The sequence below is a fragment of the Cotesia typhae genome, unplaced genomic scaffold (genome assembly GCF_013202065.1).
Source record: "Cotesia typhae breed Kobodo isofemale line unplaced genomic scaffold, CoteBio_Ctyphae scaffold_152, whole genome shotgun sequence".
Taxonomy (NCBI): Eukaryota; Metazoa; Arthropoda; class Insecta; order Hymenoptera; family Braconidae; genus Cotesia; species Cotesia typhae.
Genome location: NW_027423776.1, coordinates 2,456,508 through 2,474,775, shown reverse-complemented (window position 1 = coordinate 2,474,775; position 18,268 = coordinate 2,456,508). Strand labels below are relative to the sequence as shown.

Here is an 18,268-nt window from a genome sequence, read left to right as displayed (position 1 = left end):
AAAAAAAATTATGAAACTATAACAAATACGATAATTATACACGCAAGAAAAAATCATATCATACATTAAAAATAACTCAGAAAACTCAATAATGAATATTGATAAACAAAAAAAAAGATATTTGAATTTATCTAGAGTGTGTAAGATAAGATACATAATTATTGCTGAAGATTGAAGTAGCTTGTCACCCAAGCGCCTACGGTCTTTTTATTTTGTCACCTCCCACTTCGCCCTTTCTTTTATAATCATCTTATCTTTTTTCTTTTTTTAATATCTTGTATAATATTATAGATCTACACACGCAACTCAAATGCGTGGGGTCGAAATTCACGGGGGATGCACTGTAGTATTATATTAATTCTTATCCATGTACATATATTCAGTCAGTGTCCCACCCCTCATGATTTTTACCCTCTCCACAATCGTTCTAATGTCGCTATCCCAGTGTACACGTCATAATGCCCTTCCAAGCTTCACGGTCCCAATGCAGCCTACGACGCATACTGTACATTCAGTTTCATACTCGTTCTGTCAGTCCGTGCAAGCACACACGCGTTAGATTTTGTTGTATTTTCTCCCGTTTGCTTCAACATTACATTTGTTGTTTTTTTTTTTTTTCTGTTTAATCGTGCCTACGCTAAAACACTTACGGTTTTTATTCATTCACTCGTTCATTCATCTTATAACTGCCAATCCAAGTAGTTACTCGTGTGTGACCTCTTCTGTTAATCAATTCATTCTCGGGTTAAAAATAGTATTCGCAGTCATTCATAAATTTGTCAACATTTCGTTAATTCTTATAAAAGTATTTTATTTTTTTCCGAGGAATTATTATTTTTAACACTAAAGAAGTAACAATATGACACATTTCTTTCGTTTAATAGCCATAAAGTGCAATAAAAGTAAATTTATTATTTGTTCAACCAAAGTGATTTTTTTGTTATTGTGTTTTTAATTTTTAATTTGAATTAATTGCTACTAATATCAGCTAAAATATATGATTAATAGTTATATATGTAAATGGTGACAATTGTTAGTGACACTCTGCTTAAAATTATCTATCTGGATGCCAGTATTAGAAGGTGGAATCACGAGGAAGCGGATTTATAATTATCGTAAAATGCGAATGAGGTTCGGATCCACTTCAAAGGAGTCTTACTCACTCTCAAAGAAGCGGTACATATCAAATTTTTTTATCATGTTTTATTATTCAAATTTAAAGCGTCATTACTTTTATTTAAATTGACCCAATTTTAATTATATATACTGTTTTGAGTTTTTTAATAATGAAAGTTTTCATAGGTCAATCAGGTGTCTGTCTTATATATTCAATAAATGTTAAATGTCACTTAAAATCTTAACTGATGATAAAAATTAAAGTATCTAGTCATAATCAAAATAAATTTTTGATAAACTAATTCAATAGATGATGCTGAAAACAGCAGCCACTTCATTATTTTTTGATTTTAATTATATGATAAATTACTTCCAAAAGATTATTAAAAAAAAAAACTATATTCATTGTTTTAAATAAAATCATAAAATTCAAAATTACTTTTTTAATTTTCTTTGCAGTCATTTATTTGTTAAAAAAATCCTCAAAATTTTCAGATGTCTGTTGATTGCAGTGTGATAATAATGATAATTCGTAAATTGATACATACTTTGAAATTTATTTATAGGAACATGCTTATAGCATTGGATTAATATCTGATCATTGTATTTATGTATGTATTAGTTAACAATGTGGGGTTTTTTTTTTTTCAATTTTCATTGTAGGCTTTAGTTAATTTCAACAAAAAGTTTTTATTACAAAAAAATAGGTTTGTTAAATAACGATCCCTCATTATTTTTTTAAGTTAAAATACTGTCGGAAGAACTATGTCACCGATGCGCTTTTAATATTAAAAATTATTAAACAAATTAGCTCTAACTTAATTTAATGATAAGGTCAGCAAAAATTTTTTTTATCCGTTGACTATTTATCAATAAAATTATTTTTTAGAGGTCGACATTTCGTAATTTGATAAAACTATTCTGATTACTTCCAAATATTTTGATTACTTTTTAAAAAAGAATTAAACAATAAAAGTCGGTATAGTTTTTATGGCCTTAAAAAGAGTTTTGCTTAATGAGGATCTCCTCAAATTCTTTCCTTAGTTAATTTCATAGATAATGAAAAGTTTTAACATTGAAATTTTCAATGAATCACGTTTTCTTTTTAAACTATTTTATTAATCAATTGAAAAATTCAATTAACTCTACTATATTTAATATATATCATTGACAAAATATTCAAACCTTGACTTTGTTTTAAAAGTACGATTTAATTTTGGTGATAACATTTCAATTTAGAGACTTAAGTTTTAATGATTTGTTAAATTTTTTAAACTGCACCATGGTGTGTAAAAGTAAATTGAATCATTAAATTAGAGAATGGGTATTTTATTTTAATATTTTTATACATTTAGAATGAACAAGTGGCTATACACGCTCGTTTATAATCGTACTCCAGAGAATCCTCCATCTGGTCGTACTTCCGTCTCACGATGGTCTTCCTGCTCTTCTCTTGAACTTTTTTTCGTTTCTCCGCCTTTCATTCCACGATTCGCATGTTCTCAAGTGCCCGCTAATATTAAACATAGCAGTACTGTCTTTTTTCTATTTTTTATGTTATTGAATGTAGTGAATGGTACCACTGTGAATACGTAAACGGATACTCTATTGCGCAATTGATTATCAAAAATCATGGACTTACGCTTGGGTTACCAACTCGTTATTGGCGGTTGTCAAGTTCATTCAAGTATTAAATTACAGATTTAAAGAGTTATTTTTAAAAATTATTTTATTATAATCATTCGTGCAATCTTTTTGCCATCATTTTCGTAATAGTTCATTATTTATTATTTATTATCTTTTAGTGAATGAAATAAAAAAAATGTACTAAATAAGTATACATGATCTAATAATAATTCAATATGTGATTATATTTCGCATCGAGATCCCTATAACAGTGGTACTTGAATCTTCAGTGAATACATTTAGAATATATAAGATATATTTGAATCTACAAAGAAAGTTATAATTCAACCATATTTTATTAAGACAAATGACCAAATTAAGCATACAAATAATTTTAAACGTTGAATTTTGTATTCTTGTGGTAATGTATATGATCATTTTATGTTGCATGCAAAACACAATAAATTATAGTCTTATAAAACGAAAAAACAAGCTTTAATAGAAAACTAAACTAAAAAGAAGAGAATACTTTTCGATCAATATAATATGTTGTTCTACAGTTCTAGAAAATTTGCTAACTCAATTTGATTTAATGATTTTAAATAAGCTTATAATGAGATTATGATGATTAACAAAAAATTAATTTTATTATAAAAGAAGCATAGATTAATTTCTATGATCTTTTTACAGTACCTCTATGGTTATTTTAAATAACTTACAAAATATTTACAAGAATTTATTTGTTTATGATTCACTTTTTTACATGTGATTGAATTTAATTATTAAAGAGTAAAAATTTTCAATACTTTACTTGCATCATGATTAAATAAGAAGTACTTTTTCTGTTGGTCTAATTATTTTATAAATTTTCTTCAGCAAGTTAAATTATACAATTATTGATTCAATATAATTTTAAAAATGAAAAATATGATATAAGCTAAAATAGTTTTTATTGAAAATATAAACAAAATGACACATTATGTATTTAATTTTGACATGTTTTTTTCTTGTAGCGCCTGGTATGGGTTCATGTTTCATTCCGATGCGTTATTTTCATAACATCTGCTTAAAACTCTAAGTTTCGAAGTTTGAGACCAGTCAAAACAAGTTAATTCAAAGTTAATAATGAGAAAAGCTGTTGACGTGTTTGTAAATCACAAATTATATTCAACTTGATTTTTATTTACTCAATAATTGAAAAATAAAAAGCAATTTCTATTCAAATTAAAGCAATTCTTTGCTCGGTATATCCTTGATATTGTTTATTTCATCATTTTCGATTTGTTTTTTTTTCTATCGATATTTTTCTCTCACTTTTATGTATGAATATCAATTTTCACATAATTCATGCATTTGTTATCAATATCTTTTCAACCAATCAAAAAATAAAAATCTATTTTTTAATTTCATATTGTCGCAACATACAGAGATATCTAGGTGAGTTATTTTTAGAAGAAAATGGTAAATAGAAATCGTTTTTGAGGTATGATTTAAATTGAAGTCAATTGGAATATCCAAATCATGCAAAAAATTTTTAATTCACAACAAATGTAATCATTCGATTCTGAAAGTTGAGATGGTTGGATTCCAAGTTTGTTTTTCTATTGTAGGGATAAAAAGTTTTCATAATGTCAATTCATTGAACTTTCGTTTTGCTTAGAAACCAGCAGCTTTTTACAATATTATAGTCTGAAATTAGTCTGGTTCGATTGAGTCAACAAACCTTTAAAGTTAAAATGTTCGAGCAGATGTTATGAAAAAGATATTTGAGTTTTCTTCAAAATGAGAAACGAACATTTTTTCAATGACATTCTGGAATGTTTGACTATTATAAAATATATTTTCTTTAGTTAAAATCGAGATTTTCTTATGAACTTCTTTCATTAAAAATACTTGCTTACATAAAATTTATCTAATTCATATAGATAGCAACAGGGAACACTTCTTCTACACTTTTATTTCTTCTTTCAGAACAAAAATATCTGTTCATTGTTTCTAATACCTCATTTATTTTCAGTTTACTTTTACAGGTATGATAAGTTAGTAAATCATAAATTATCTGCGGTATCTTATTAATAAATGAATTCTTCTATCTCAAGTTAAATACAAAATACTTTATACTCAAAATTATTTAAAAAATATAAAAAATGTATTATCTTTTCGTTGTTTTCAAATTAAAAATGTGATCAATTGAATATGAGAAGAATATTTTTTTTTTTTACATTTCAAAACTTCAGTATTGTTAAAATACTAACAATTTCTTTTGTAGATAAGTTCTCTAGTAAGAAAAAAAAATCAAGGATGAGATAAAATTGTATAAAACATCAGCACGAGTCAAAACTACGTCATAAGATATCATACTTAATTTTGAATCAAGTGTAATAAAAGCAGACAAGATTAAACACTCCTTTTCTTTAGAGCCCCTTGACGTTCGTTAGATTAAAAACTGAATCAGCCATCTGGATGAGTTGTATCTCATTTTTAAGCTACCGAAGAATCGTAATGCAATGTGATCGTTAAAAAATAACGATGATTAAGTACTATAAATAGTATTAAACTGATTAAAAAAAATCTTAGAGGAAAACTTTATAATTATATACTTTTTATAACTTTCCACTAAAGAAATTATAAAATTTACCCTTCTAGAAAGCCAGTCCGAATAATTAAAAGACAGTAGCATGAAATATACAGAAAAAAAAGGCTATCTTCACTTGAGGAAAATATTTTTAGTTCAATAATATTTTTAGAAAAATTACGAAGTGAATAATTTTTTTTTTTCTCTATTTTGAATTAAAAGTATGACATGATTAAGTTTTGATTCGATTGTTTTGAATCAAAATAAGAAAATAAATTTCTCAATTATTATTTTTTTTTCCTTTATTTAAACATAGAATATTTTGGTCAATAAAATTTAATTTCTTTGAGCAAAAGATATTGTACTTACTTCAAAACAGAAGAATATCACGTTCTCGAGTTAAATATTTACTTCTTGAGCTGTAAGAACCATTTATTAAATCAAAAAGTCTTCTACTTTCAGATGAAAAATTTTTTTTGCTTTAATTTAAGAATAAATTGATTAAAAAAAAAAAGTTATTAATTAAATTAACAAAAGATTCAATGATTAAGAAAAAGTTTTTTTTAGTTCTAAAGAAAATTTTTAAAAACGAAAATGTTTTTGGCTCTAAGCCGCTTTTTTTCTGTTTACGAACCAAATAATTTATGACAATTCACACGCGTGTCTAATTCCTCCACACCGGTTGAAATAATTTTTGAAACTAAATTTAAAAAACCAATTAAAATTTTTCAAGTGACATATCATAGAATCTATTTGCATCAAAATCAATCTACTTGCACTTTTAAATTATAATTTTTTCTACACTCCAATGTAATTCGTGTTCCGCCCACGTAGTAAAGAAATCATGCGTATCACCCCTTCAGAAAATGTACGACCTTCCCGGGCCACTAAATCACTGGGTCAGAGTATAGTTTTATTTGCTTTTTTTATTCTCTTTTCTCTCTATTCTGTTGCTCTTTACATATATGTGTACATACAAGCCTACAAACAACCACATTCTCCCTTTATCACGTTCTTCTTTGTATTACTGTACGTATGAAAATCGCTAGAGGGATGATAAGACGTCTAAATCCAAATACAAATAGGTGTACAGACCAGACCAAACCCAATATAGTGGACGTACAATCATGCATTACGACATTCTATGTGCATGTTATCTGTACATCTACATTATATTATTATACCTAACGTGTGACCCCTCTTTGACAAAGGCGAGACAAGTAACATTAAAATCGTTTAAGGATTATCATAAGCTTACCGATCATCTGAGATTATATTCCATCATGTGTTGATACAAGTGAATACAAAGAGATTAGAAACAAATATTTTAATGAATGATTTATTTAAAAATTCCCTTACTTCATTGCTTGCATAAAGAATTATTTTTTATTGCTTTCTACAGTAGCTAAAATAATAAAATTTTTTAATATTAAAAAAATATTTCTTTTTCATATAAAAAAAAAAAAAAAAAAAAATTAAATTAATTTACAGTAAAAAAGGTATGATTGAAAAAAGTTTAATCTTAAAAAAAAGTCAATGGTGTTCGTTGATATTTTTTGAATAAAGAGAATGTATATTGAGGGGATAAAAGTCTTCTATATTTCAGGGGTGCGGTTTACCGAATTTTACGCTTTATTTCTCATCGCTAACCCCGAATAATCTGATAGGTAGTAATTTTAGTTAGTTCAGAGAATAACGGTTGAAAATCAAGGTATGAATTCAACGAAAGGGTAACTATTGATAATCAATGCTAATAAAAATAATATTACATGAAAATCATAAAATGAATTATTTATGATACAAATAGTTTGCGAAAGTATTTCATTGAATTAAATAACTCAAATAATTCTACTATATGCAATATTAAGTACAATTACAGAGTTTATTGTCTGGAAAATCTTCATCGCGAACGTTCAACTTACAACTACTCTGATAAAACATAATCTTCATTCTTGACTCATCTTAACTTTCCTTTATCATTTTAATAATATAGCAATAGTCGAAATCAGGCCTTGACAGAAAGATACAATTTTATATTTATAAAACAAGCACGTTTTTAAGATTATAGTAATTTTTTTTGCATATGTTTTTCAATGTGAAAAATTATCACTCGCTAAAAAAGGAGCAAATGAGAATGAAGTGATATAGTCATGAAGTGGCCTTTTTAATTGTTAAATTTCTGTATATAGAATAAAAGCTCAACATATTTTTTATTCTTTTTAGGTTTTGTCTTGTTTCTTATTCTTATTGTATTTTTTGCATGATGACACATCTTTGACCTGCCTTCTTAGTGTCTTCAATAAAGCTGATTCTATATGTCTCACATTGCGCCTTCTTTAGATTATAAACGTTTAATGTAACATCATAAATGATGATTTTGAATTTACTATTATTATAGAAATAAAATTTTTGTAGAATTACATTTTTACAAGAATTAATAATTAAGTTAAAATCTAAAGTTACTTATTAAAACTTGATTTTACAAAGATTATTAATCAGACAATATATTATTTAGTCCGTGTTTAGATCGATATTAAATATATTTATCTTATATTATTATTTCTACTACGTAACATTTTATATCATGTGACGACAATCACAACTCATATACATACACAGAAGAAAGATTCCATGGAAAATTTACCGCTTTGCATAATGGCGTAACGCTTTGAATAATAAAAAAAAAAAAAAAACGTTAAAAGAACGCTTTGAAATAAAAATTTAATTTCGAGATTTCTCTAATTAATTTCACTAAAAAAAAAAAAAAAAAAAAAAAAAAAACAAGTAGATTTAATAAAATCTTTTTTTTTTTAAGGATTTTTCTTTCCGTGCCTCACTTTTACTGAAGACAGGTAAAAATAGAAAAATTTTAGAAAATCAGCTTCAAAGTTTTTACAAACATATTTTTTAATGATTGTGTTATATTTAATAAACTTTACAATTCATTATTAAAGCAGTGCCTGAAGAAATGTCAATAAAGTATACAAAAGATTATAACTAATAATTCATCTTGACTAAGCCACCTGATCCCTCTTCTTCGTATCCAGTTTATATATTTTTATGTATTATAAATAAGCTATAAAAAATTGAATATTCCATTTAATACTTTTAAACACTCAAACTGTAAGTTTTTAATTACATATTCAGAGTACGAAAGCTATACTATCACTATAAATTAATATTCTTGTTTTTCTTCTTTAATGTTTATACTTACGTTCATAGATGCCACAATTTACATCTCATGTTACGAAACACTTGAAATATCTCTTTCCTTTCAAACAAAAGAATTTAACTTAAATTATAAACTGATGGTCAGTTTTGTATATAATATTCACTATTATTAATTATAGATATTATTGAAATGATTTTCATGAATAGAAGAAAATTTATAAAGTGGAGAATAGAAAGCTAGAAATGAATTTTTTGTGTTACTCATAAATTCATAAATATGCTACTTATAAATTCATAAGTTTAAATTTCAAAATTAATTTGTATACATATCTTTTTCACTAAAAAAAAAATAACAAATGATTGATATTCAAATAATTTTTGAATGTTAATTACTATTAAAATGTTGAAACTCAATGAAATATTCTAAAAATTCCTGAATCAAATACATAAGAATAGATGGTTTTACCAGACTTGTCTGTATTTTATCTGCTTAGTTTGATGTATAGAATTATCATAAAATAATTCTGAAGCATATGTATTAATTTTCATAAGCATAAGGAATAAGTATGGTGATTATGCTCAACCATGTACTTATTGCTATACCGTTGTCGCGTATTGTAATGTATTGTAAAAGTAACATTCTCTATTGTAAAAGTATTTTTGACATCGGTACATGCGGTGAAATAATCCTATGATTCAGACAATACCGAGATAAGGTATTTTAAATCACCCTAACTCTTTTTGTACTTCAGAGCTTTTAATTTTGACTTTACATATTATTCTTTTCAATTTTATTAATTTGTTAGTGTATCAATAGCTAAATTCAGATTTATACAATATTAGTCATACTCAAAAAAATTGCTTGAGAACAGTTTTTGGTTTGTTTATTACAAAAAAAAAAAAAAATAGGAATTGACGTGTCGAGAGTAAAACACAATCTCAACAGCTTTGTGTTATGAGGTGTGCAAAAAATTACAACAAATAAATATATTAATTTTCTTGACTTACTAGATAATTAATTTAAAATACAATATCCGTATAGCACATTACTTAATGAACTGCCTTGAAATTATTAATATCCGTAGATAATGTGCTTCATTACATGACATTTCCTGTACTTCAATATCTTCACGTGAATCCAGAAGCAATAAAAAATTTTTTTAATTGATAATCATGAGTAATCAATGAAAAGTAATTGTTATAATAATACCATATTAATGTATGAAGACTAATAGCTACGCAGTAATAACCAATGTATGAGAATTGAATTGATCAATAACTAAAATGCTTTAAGTTAGTTGTCATATTTAAGAGTATCCACAGGGGGTCTCGAGTTTAATATTTCTTTATTTATGCTCTTATTTTTATTTCTTTTTATTGTTAGACTATCGGGGGTCTTAAATCGAGAGTCCACTAGAAGAGGCGTGAATGCTCTCTTTGTTATAATGCAAATGTCAAAACGATACTGGGTGCATTATGTCGAATTTCTAACAATAAGTTGATGCTCATAATAATAGTAAATGAGAAGAGAAATATGGTTATGCAAATATAATATCGTTGAGTGGACTCTTTTACTTTTATAATGTATGTGTTGAGCATATGTGTCTATATACATTCCTATTCCCGTTCAGACATAGACACGCACGCAGTTTAGTATGAGTTTCGGCATCTATAATCGTCATATGGGATACTATATATTTGAGAATGTATGTTTTTACTCGTTATATGAACTCGTAGTTTTACGATGCGCACCATATGTATGAATATATATCACGTCGTTGTCAACCCCTCGAGACCGATCCCCCGAAATTACCAAGCCTCTGTTTATTATTTTTTCTTACCTCCTCCCTTTATGGCTGTCCCTTTATCACCACCGACTTTTTTTATTCCTAATAATATTTTTACCCAACAATAACAGCATCGTGGTTTGTATTATAAATTAAGTATCGGTGTTATAGATCTGTGATTATTGGGTGATTCAATTTTTTTCACCCTTTTCTTTTCATAGAAAATACTGCTTAATACAATCTGCTATAATTGCGGTATAGTTTTTTTTTTGTTTTTTTTTTCTAACTTCCCGTTAAGAAAATCTAAGATTTTCAAAAGTTAGAAAGTTATTGGTTTTACCCCGTTTTGCAAAAATCAAATTCTCATCAGATCTCGACGTTCTAAGATCACAGAAAGCTTCCCTGACTATCTCCGCGAGGGTGTCACTGTGTGTGTGTGTGTGTGTGTGTGTGTGTGTGTGTAAACCTCTTATAACTTTTGAACGGTTTGACCGTTTTTATCGCGGCTAGCGCCATTCGAAAGGGCTTGGCCAAACTTAGATTTTGAATATAATTTGGACCGATTCGGACATATAGATTTCGAGAAATCTAAAAAAAACTGTGAAAAAAATTTTTTTTAAAAATGGTTTTTTTTTTTAATAACTTTTAAACGGCTTTAACGATCAACTCCAAGAACTATTTAATAATTAACCTTAAAAAACCACATCGATCGCCGCAAATCTGGTCAAAATCAATTGATTCGTTCGAGAGATATCGTGGAAAGAAAACCGAAAAAAGTGTTTTTTTTTTTTTTTAATTACTCCGAAATTCCTAGTTTGATCAATTTAAATTCAAAGATTCCTTATGACACTGAAAAAACTGCGTCGAATGCCGCCAACCGCGTGAAAATCGGTTGATTGATTCAAAAGTTATTGCGGTTTACAAATTCAAAAAATAGTGTTCTATGAAACTTCTATTAGACTTTTGAGCTCGAAGAGCTCAAAAACATCATTACTGCAATTTTAAGCGCTATGGAATTAACGGGAAGTTGCAGAGATTTTTAAATTATTGTTTCGAATAAATCATAGTAATTTTTTTTCTTTAGAAAATTAATCATTAAATTTGAAATAACTTTAAATATTCATAAATTAAACAATGAAATACTTTACCTCAAGTATATTAACAATATTTTGTATTGCATGGAACTGAATTGTAAAATTTTTTGATTAAAAAATTTCCACAACTTAGAAACCGCTTTTATTACGAAACACTCGTTTTTGTATGATTAATTTTCTACAAAGTCATTTTTATTACACATCAACTGACAATTCACACACGCATATAAACTCGCAAAGTATTTGCACATCCATCTGTTCAATTTTTTCCATCCGTTCTCCTATTTTTCTCTTGCGCTCGTGTGTTATCCCTCTCAATTAAAAAGAGAAATAGAAAATAAAGTAAAGAAGAGACTTAAATCCATTAACTGGGGTGAAACAATATTACGATTGAGTGAGCAATAACGAATAAAATTCACTGAAATATAGAATTTCATTTCAGTAGAATAATGATAAGAATAACAACAGATTCGTTAATAAGTCAATTAAAAATAAACAAAACACATAAAAGTGTAATTAATAAATGATTAAATAAATTATTTAGAACTTCTCTGTTCGAGGTAGACTTGTCTATATGTAACTTATGTAATAAAAATATCAACAATCTATCTATAATCTATTTTTTTCACCAAGTACATTTTTCTTGCTAATGAATTTCGACGCCGGCTCTTAAATAAAAAATTAGAAAAAAACGGTTGACCCTAAAGATCATCTCAGCAACTTCCCGTTAACTTCATACGTAAGCGCTCAAAACATCAGTTATTTTATTTTTGTGTTCGAAGAGCTCAAAAATATAGTTTTGTGTTATTTTGAGCCCTCCGAGCTGAAATAGATAACTGTTCTATGTTTTTGAGCTCAAAAGTCTGATAGAAGTTTCATAGAACACTATTTTTTGAATTTTCAAACCGCAAAAATTTTTGAATGAATCAACTGATTTTCTTAGGATTTACGGAATTAAACACAATTTTTTGAGTTCTTTAAAGAATCTTAAAGCGGGAACTAGTCAGACTGAAATTTTCATAAAAATTCTGAAAAAAACATTTTTTTCGATAGCGATATCTCACGAACGAATCAACCGATTTTGACTGGACCGGTGGCAATCGAAGTGGTTTTATGATGTTAAAAGTCGATCAGTTTTTAGAACTGATCGGTTAAGCCGTTCAGAAGATATCTCAAAAAAACTTATTTTTGGAAATTTTATTTTTGAGATTTTTCAAAATTTATCGACTCAAATTCTTTGAACTAGTATTAGAAGTCTAGAGGCAATGAAACTTTTTGGAAAGTCACTTACTTCGATCGAATTGGATGAGCCGTTCAAAAGTTATGAGAGATTCACACACACACAGAATTTGAAATATATTGATTCAAAAATTAATTTCTTGACATAAAAGAGTTAAATATTTTTTAAACAAGAATGCATGATGTTAGAAAAAAAATTTTTATTTGGGTAAAATAAACTTCTTTTAAGTGAATTTTATGATAACAATGAAATGTTAATGATTATTGTTTTATATACTCTAAACGTTCCGTAAGTTTTATCATATTATTCTATGCTGTTTATTCAGCTAAATCAATTAAACTGCCGCGCCTATAACAATAATTATCGTGATGCAGACATATGCGTGAATCGCGTAACATGATCCTGTGGGAATGTGCCTCGCGAATGTGTTAAGATTACTTAAAATAATGACATGGTTTTTATAACTCATTCCGACAAAATATCAACATGGCTGTAAAAAGAATGAAAATTATTTAACAAAATAAAATAATATCTTTTAAGATGGGCACCTATTAGCAATACTGTAAGTTTAAAAAAATTTATAGAATTTTACGAGTTATCAATATTCCTTAAAGAAAAATTCAAAAAAATAATATATAGCGTGCGAAATAGATTTTGTTAAAAAAGTAAGTTAACTTTTTTTTTTTAGAACTCAAAATATTTCTCAGAATGTCAAAAAAAATGATCCTGGAGCTGATATTATTTTTTAAAATAAGCACCAATCATTAAATGGATTTGAAAACTTGATCAAATCGTTTTTAATTATGAATTATGATGATCATGATCAAAACTAGCTTAATCGGCCTATTCGTAAAAGAATGACTCGAAAGAAAAATTGTGGTTACAATAATAGGTTATTTAAATGTATACAAAAAAAAACCTTTTAAGGCAGTCACCCTTTGATTTTGGAGCACATAACTTTTTGGTATTTTTGGAGCACATAACGTGCTTCTATGTTTTGAAAATCATGTGTAAAACCTGACTGATCCATCACTGTATTTTTCATTTTTATCAATTTGGACTTCTAGAGAAGAAAAAATAAATGACAGAACGATTAAAATATTAAAGTATAACTATGATAACTTGAAGCTACATAATTCAAAGAGACAAAAAAAAATTAATACAAATGTATAAATACTTTTATATAGATGTATGTACATCGAAAAGTTAATAATGACTCATTGAATAGAAATAATATCAGTTTTCCCAATTATGAATGACATAGCTATTTTTATACTATGGTCAAACCTCTGAACATAATGCCCTCCTACTTTTTTGAATAATCTAATTTTTATGTACACGGATGACTAAGATGATTATCATTGGTCATTATAAATACTATATTAATTTAATAGTATTTTTTCAGTATTAAACAAACGAGTATTAATGAGTTTACATTTCACCGCCTACCCTAAAATGATGTTTACTGTGTATAAAATACATGGAACGTGCGAACATTTAAATACATTTTTAGATTAAACACATATAGGGTTGTTGATTAGAAAAAATACAGCTGCCGCCAGATGTATAACTTAAACGAAAAATCTTCTATATATGGGAGTGTCCAGGCTTATATATAAGTATGAAACACAACTTACTAAGGTTTTCCTGCTTCTTTTCCAATTCTTCAAGCTATTATATATGTTATGTTCGGAAGCTGGGAAAGCTGTTATGTTGAAGACGCTTTTGCATCTGTCAGATGCTTCTATAGATCTCGCGTAGTGCAACATATTTTACAAAATCGTGACGAAAGAGAAGAAAAACTGTCTTGTAAAACATGCCTAAGTTTAATGTATATTTTTATTTGGTTTCAACTTTATAATATTTTTGAACCATTAATTTATTATTATTATAATCTCTCTACAATATCTATAAAAAAGGTCAATTTTTAAAATGTTACAGGAGACAGCAGCTGGACCAATCTGTTTATTCTGGAACTGATACAAGAAAGTCGGCAGTAGGTGATCGTCATGATTGTAGAGAAAACTCTGATAAGGTAAACTAATTACTTATCTGCTAATTTCCTTAACTTTTTTAAATAACTTTCAGAGTATTTTTACGCTATTGATTTTAGTTAAAAAACTCGGAATAATTTTATCTTAGCTAAAAATATGTTTAAGTAATCAGCTGGGTTATTCAGAACTTTCTATAGGTGAGGCTCATTCATTTGTTCCAAAAAATTCCAAATGTTGACAAAAAAATACCTTAATTTAAACTCAACTAACAATAAAAATTAAGACCAAATATAAGGCAAATTTAAAGTCGAAAAATGAGGTTTCGTGATCAGAGCAAAAGACATGTCATTTATAATTATAACTATGTTTTAAATCAAATAAGTTAAATAATCGATTAACACACACCATTACATTATAATCGTATGTGATAAATATCATTTGATATGATTGCTAGTAAAAAAGGGAACCATTCATCTGTATCCGATGTGAAAGGTCAACGGTTTCAATAACATAATGTAAATTATTTTTCGGAGAAACCCTGCGCTGATTGTTTTTAAATTTTTTGGAAGTATTTCTATGGTAGAAACAGATAATTTCATTAAAAAACTTTTGCTCTTCATAATATTGTCATTTTGAAAATATTGATGATAGATTTTGACATTTTACGTTGATAAATCCTGAAAATAGGTTAGACAAAACATGACGTTTTAGCAATGAATACATTTTTGAAATTTTCATAATTTTGTTGAATTGTTTAAAAAAAAATTTTTTTTATTTTTATTTATTTTTAACCGCTAAGAAAATCGAAGATTTTTAAAAATCGATAAGTTATTGGTTTTACCCTGCTTTGCAAAAATTGAGTTTCCATCAGATCTCGACGGTTGAAGGTCACGTTTCAGGGTCAACCGTTTTCCTATTTTTTTTTTTTTTTTTTTTTTTTTTTTTTTTCAAATCTTAAATCGTAAAGTCCAAATATTGTTTTGACTTCTGAGCAAATTAAGAAATCAAATTTATTGAATATTTTTATCAAAAATTCAACTTTGTCTAATTCGTCTTTCTCAGCTGAGAAAACGTCCATGAAATTAAAATACAATCGGCGGAAAATTATCTTTAAGACTAATTTAGTTTGGTGAAATAACCCATATGATTAAAATGAATTTCAAGTATTTGTTAATAAAAAATTTCGTCATTTTTATTTTATCACATTTTTTTAGTCACCATTTATTATTTATTTTCGTAGTAAATACAGCAGACGAACATCGATTTTATCAATAACAGATGTCATGCTAATTACGAGAATAAATGAGTCTTCCAATCTGTCAATACAACTCGAACCATCAATTCAATTTTTGAAGAATAAAAAATAGTAAACTAAAATTTTTAAAATTCTTTACGTTGGTTGGCAAATTTTTAGAAAATTTAGTTTCACAAAAGTTTATGAGAAAAGTAAATAAAAATGAAAAAAATTTTAGTCATAAATTTAAAAAGGAAAAAAAATGTTTTGACCAGCATTCAAACTTGGAAAATCTATTCAATAGAATATAAAAATAAATTTCTATAGATAAACCTGGAATCTTTTTCCGTTTTTCTTAAATAATAGATAATGCGTCACTTTATACCTGAGACGCAATAGAAAAATGGTTTTTCTTTATTCAAATATTTTATTAAAATTTTATTGTACTATTGCAGAACACGACACAAGACCTGTTCGAATTGCTGGAGAGGGTACAAAGCTCAAGACTTGACGACCAACGTTGTGTATTGCCACCATATTTTACCCAGGTATGTGTCAATATTTATAGTTTTATACCATTTTTACCGTCTTTATCCATTAATTATTTATAACTTTGAGTTTTTTTTTTTCGATTTTAAGAAATTATTAGAATAAATAATTTTATATTGAATAAGTATATAATTGGTGAATAGCAGCTAGTAGACGGTAAAAGAAAATTTATTGGAAAGAAAGTCATATTCAGTTTTCACCATTTTACTAGTAAATATAGCTATATATAATTTACAAATACATGATGAGTCTATTCATAGATTCGACCGGCACAGCATCCGTTGTGTAGAAGTAATACCTGTAAGAATGTATAATTCAAAAGAAACTATTAAATTTTAAAGTTTGCCAGTCTCTATATATCTAATTTTAAAAGTTAATATTGAGTCAACAAATTGAAAGGCTTAAAAATTAATAAAAAATGTATATAACAAAATATTACTTAAGTTTATTAAGAAGTAAATGGCAGACTCTCAATTAAAATTTTGTAAGATAATTAAAAAATCAAATTTTTGTTAATCAATAATACAGTTATGCGGTTATAAAAATTAATTATTTTTAAAATCATTGGCTTCTGACATTTTTTTTACTGACATATTAACGTTATTTTCTGAAGTGTTGTAAACATAATTGACCTTTAATAAATAAAGTTTGTCTCGAATCCACCAAACCATTAATATTCGGAGACGTCAGATAGAGTCAGCTTTATTTTCTATTTTTCTCGTAAACTAATATCCTTCTGTCTTCGTTATATTAAAGAATCACCACCTTTAGCAGTGAACTTTTCAGTTACTCGAAAATGAAATTAATGATCACAATTTTTCATAGAAAACGGTTAGCTTTAGCCGAATCAAATTATTTTTTCATGGTCTGTTTTCTGAATCAAATTAACGATTTAGCGATTTTCATTTTCTTTTATATTTTTTTTCCATTTTTCTTTACATTTCCTTTCGTTGAATACCAGTTGTGTACTTTTCCATTTAAATCTTTAATATCAATTTTCAAAATCATCAATCTGTATTAATTATACTTCTATGATTCATCAAAACTTTTCATACAAGCGTTTTACTTTTTAAAATGTTACTTTTAAGATATTTTCATCGTATAAAAATTTTTCAACTTCGGGAAGACAAAATTATAAATTTTTAAAAGTTTAAAAAATTTATTTTTAGTTTGACTTTCAAAAACTACACTTTTAGCAGAAAATCTGTGTTTATGTGTATACGAGTCCGTGCATTCGTGTGTATCTCTAGTATTTGAAAGAGTTTTACTTACGTTATTTGGATTTTCTGAAGGTTTGAACTTTAAAATCGAAGAGCTGAATAAGTTTCGGTAAATCTAAAAGAGCTTCGAGCTAAAAGACAAAGAAATGTTTCAAGAATGACCTACAAAATAAACAGATTTTTTATTCAATAAACAATTAAAAATTCCTGAATTGTAAAATTTCCATTCTTGAGTTTAATAGAAATGACACCTTGATAGCAAGCCCCTGGCAATAAGAAGCTGACTATCAATAGCTTCGATTAACTTGATGTCAAATTTATGACAAGTCTTTGCTGCCCAGTTAGCACGGGTTGACCATCAACTAAGTTGATATTCAATGGTTTACGTCAACTTTACGTTAACGTCGCGTCAACCTCTGCATTTGCAACAGTTTCCCAGAACTTGACTTCAACTTACGCATCAAAGCGTAAATCTACTGCCGGAATTTTCCGAAAGGTTCGCTCAAAGTTAACGCAAAGTTGCAGAAAGTTAACGTTAACTTCATGTCAACAGTTATAAGTATGTACAACTGTTGCTCTACTGTTAGCGTAAACTTTACATCAAATTCCGGCCGTAGGTTTACGCAAACTTCGTTTCATTTGTGCTAACAGGGTGGATAACA

The 18,268-nt window shown here is 27.1% G+C and overlaps 1 protein-coding gene across 3 annotated transcripts in view; it reads left to right on the top strand.

Moving 5' to 3' along the window:
• Nucleotides 1-18,268, top strand: part of LOC141536218 (rap1 GTPase-activating protein 1) — an 83,850-nt gene that overhangs the window by 30,050 nt on the left and 35,532 nt on the right. For 2 of the 3 annotated variants that reach the window (XM_074256584.1, XM_074256586.1), the window contains exons 2-3: nucleotides 14,551-14,644; nucleotides 16,293-16,385. In XM_074256584.1, the coding sequence (XP_074112685.1) occupies nucleotides 14,551-14,644; nucleotides 16,293-16,385 (187 nt within the window). Of the gene's footprint in view, nucleotides 1-529; nucleotides 1,177-14,550; nucleotides 14,645-16,292; nucleotides 16,386-18,268 lie in introns of those variants that run through there. The other variant, XM_074256585.1, reaches the window with a different exon arrangement.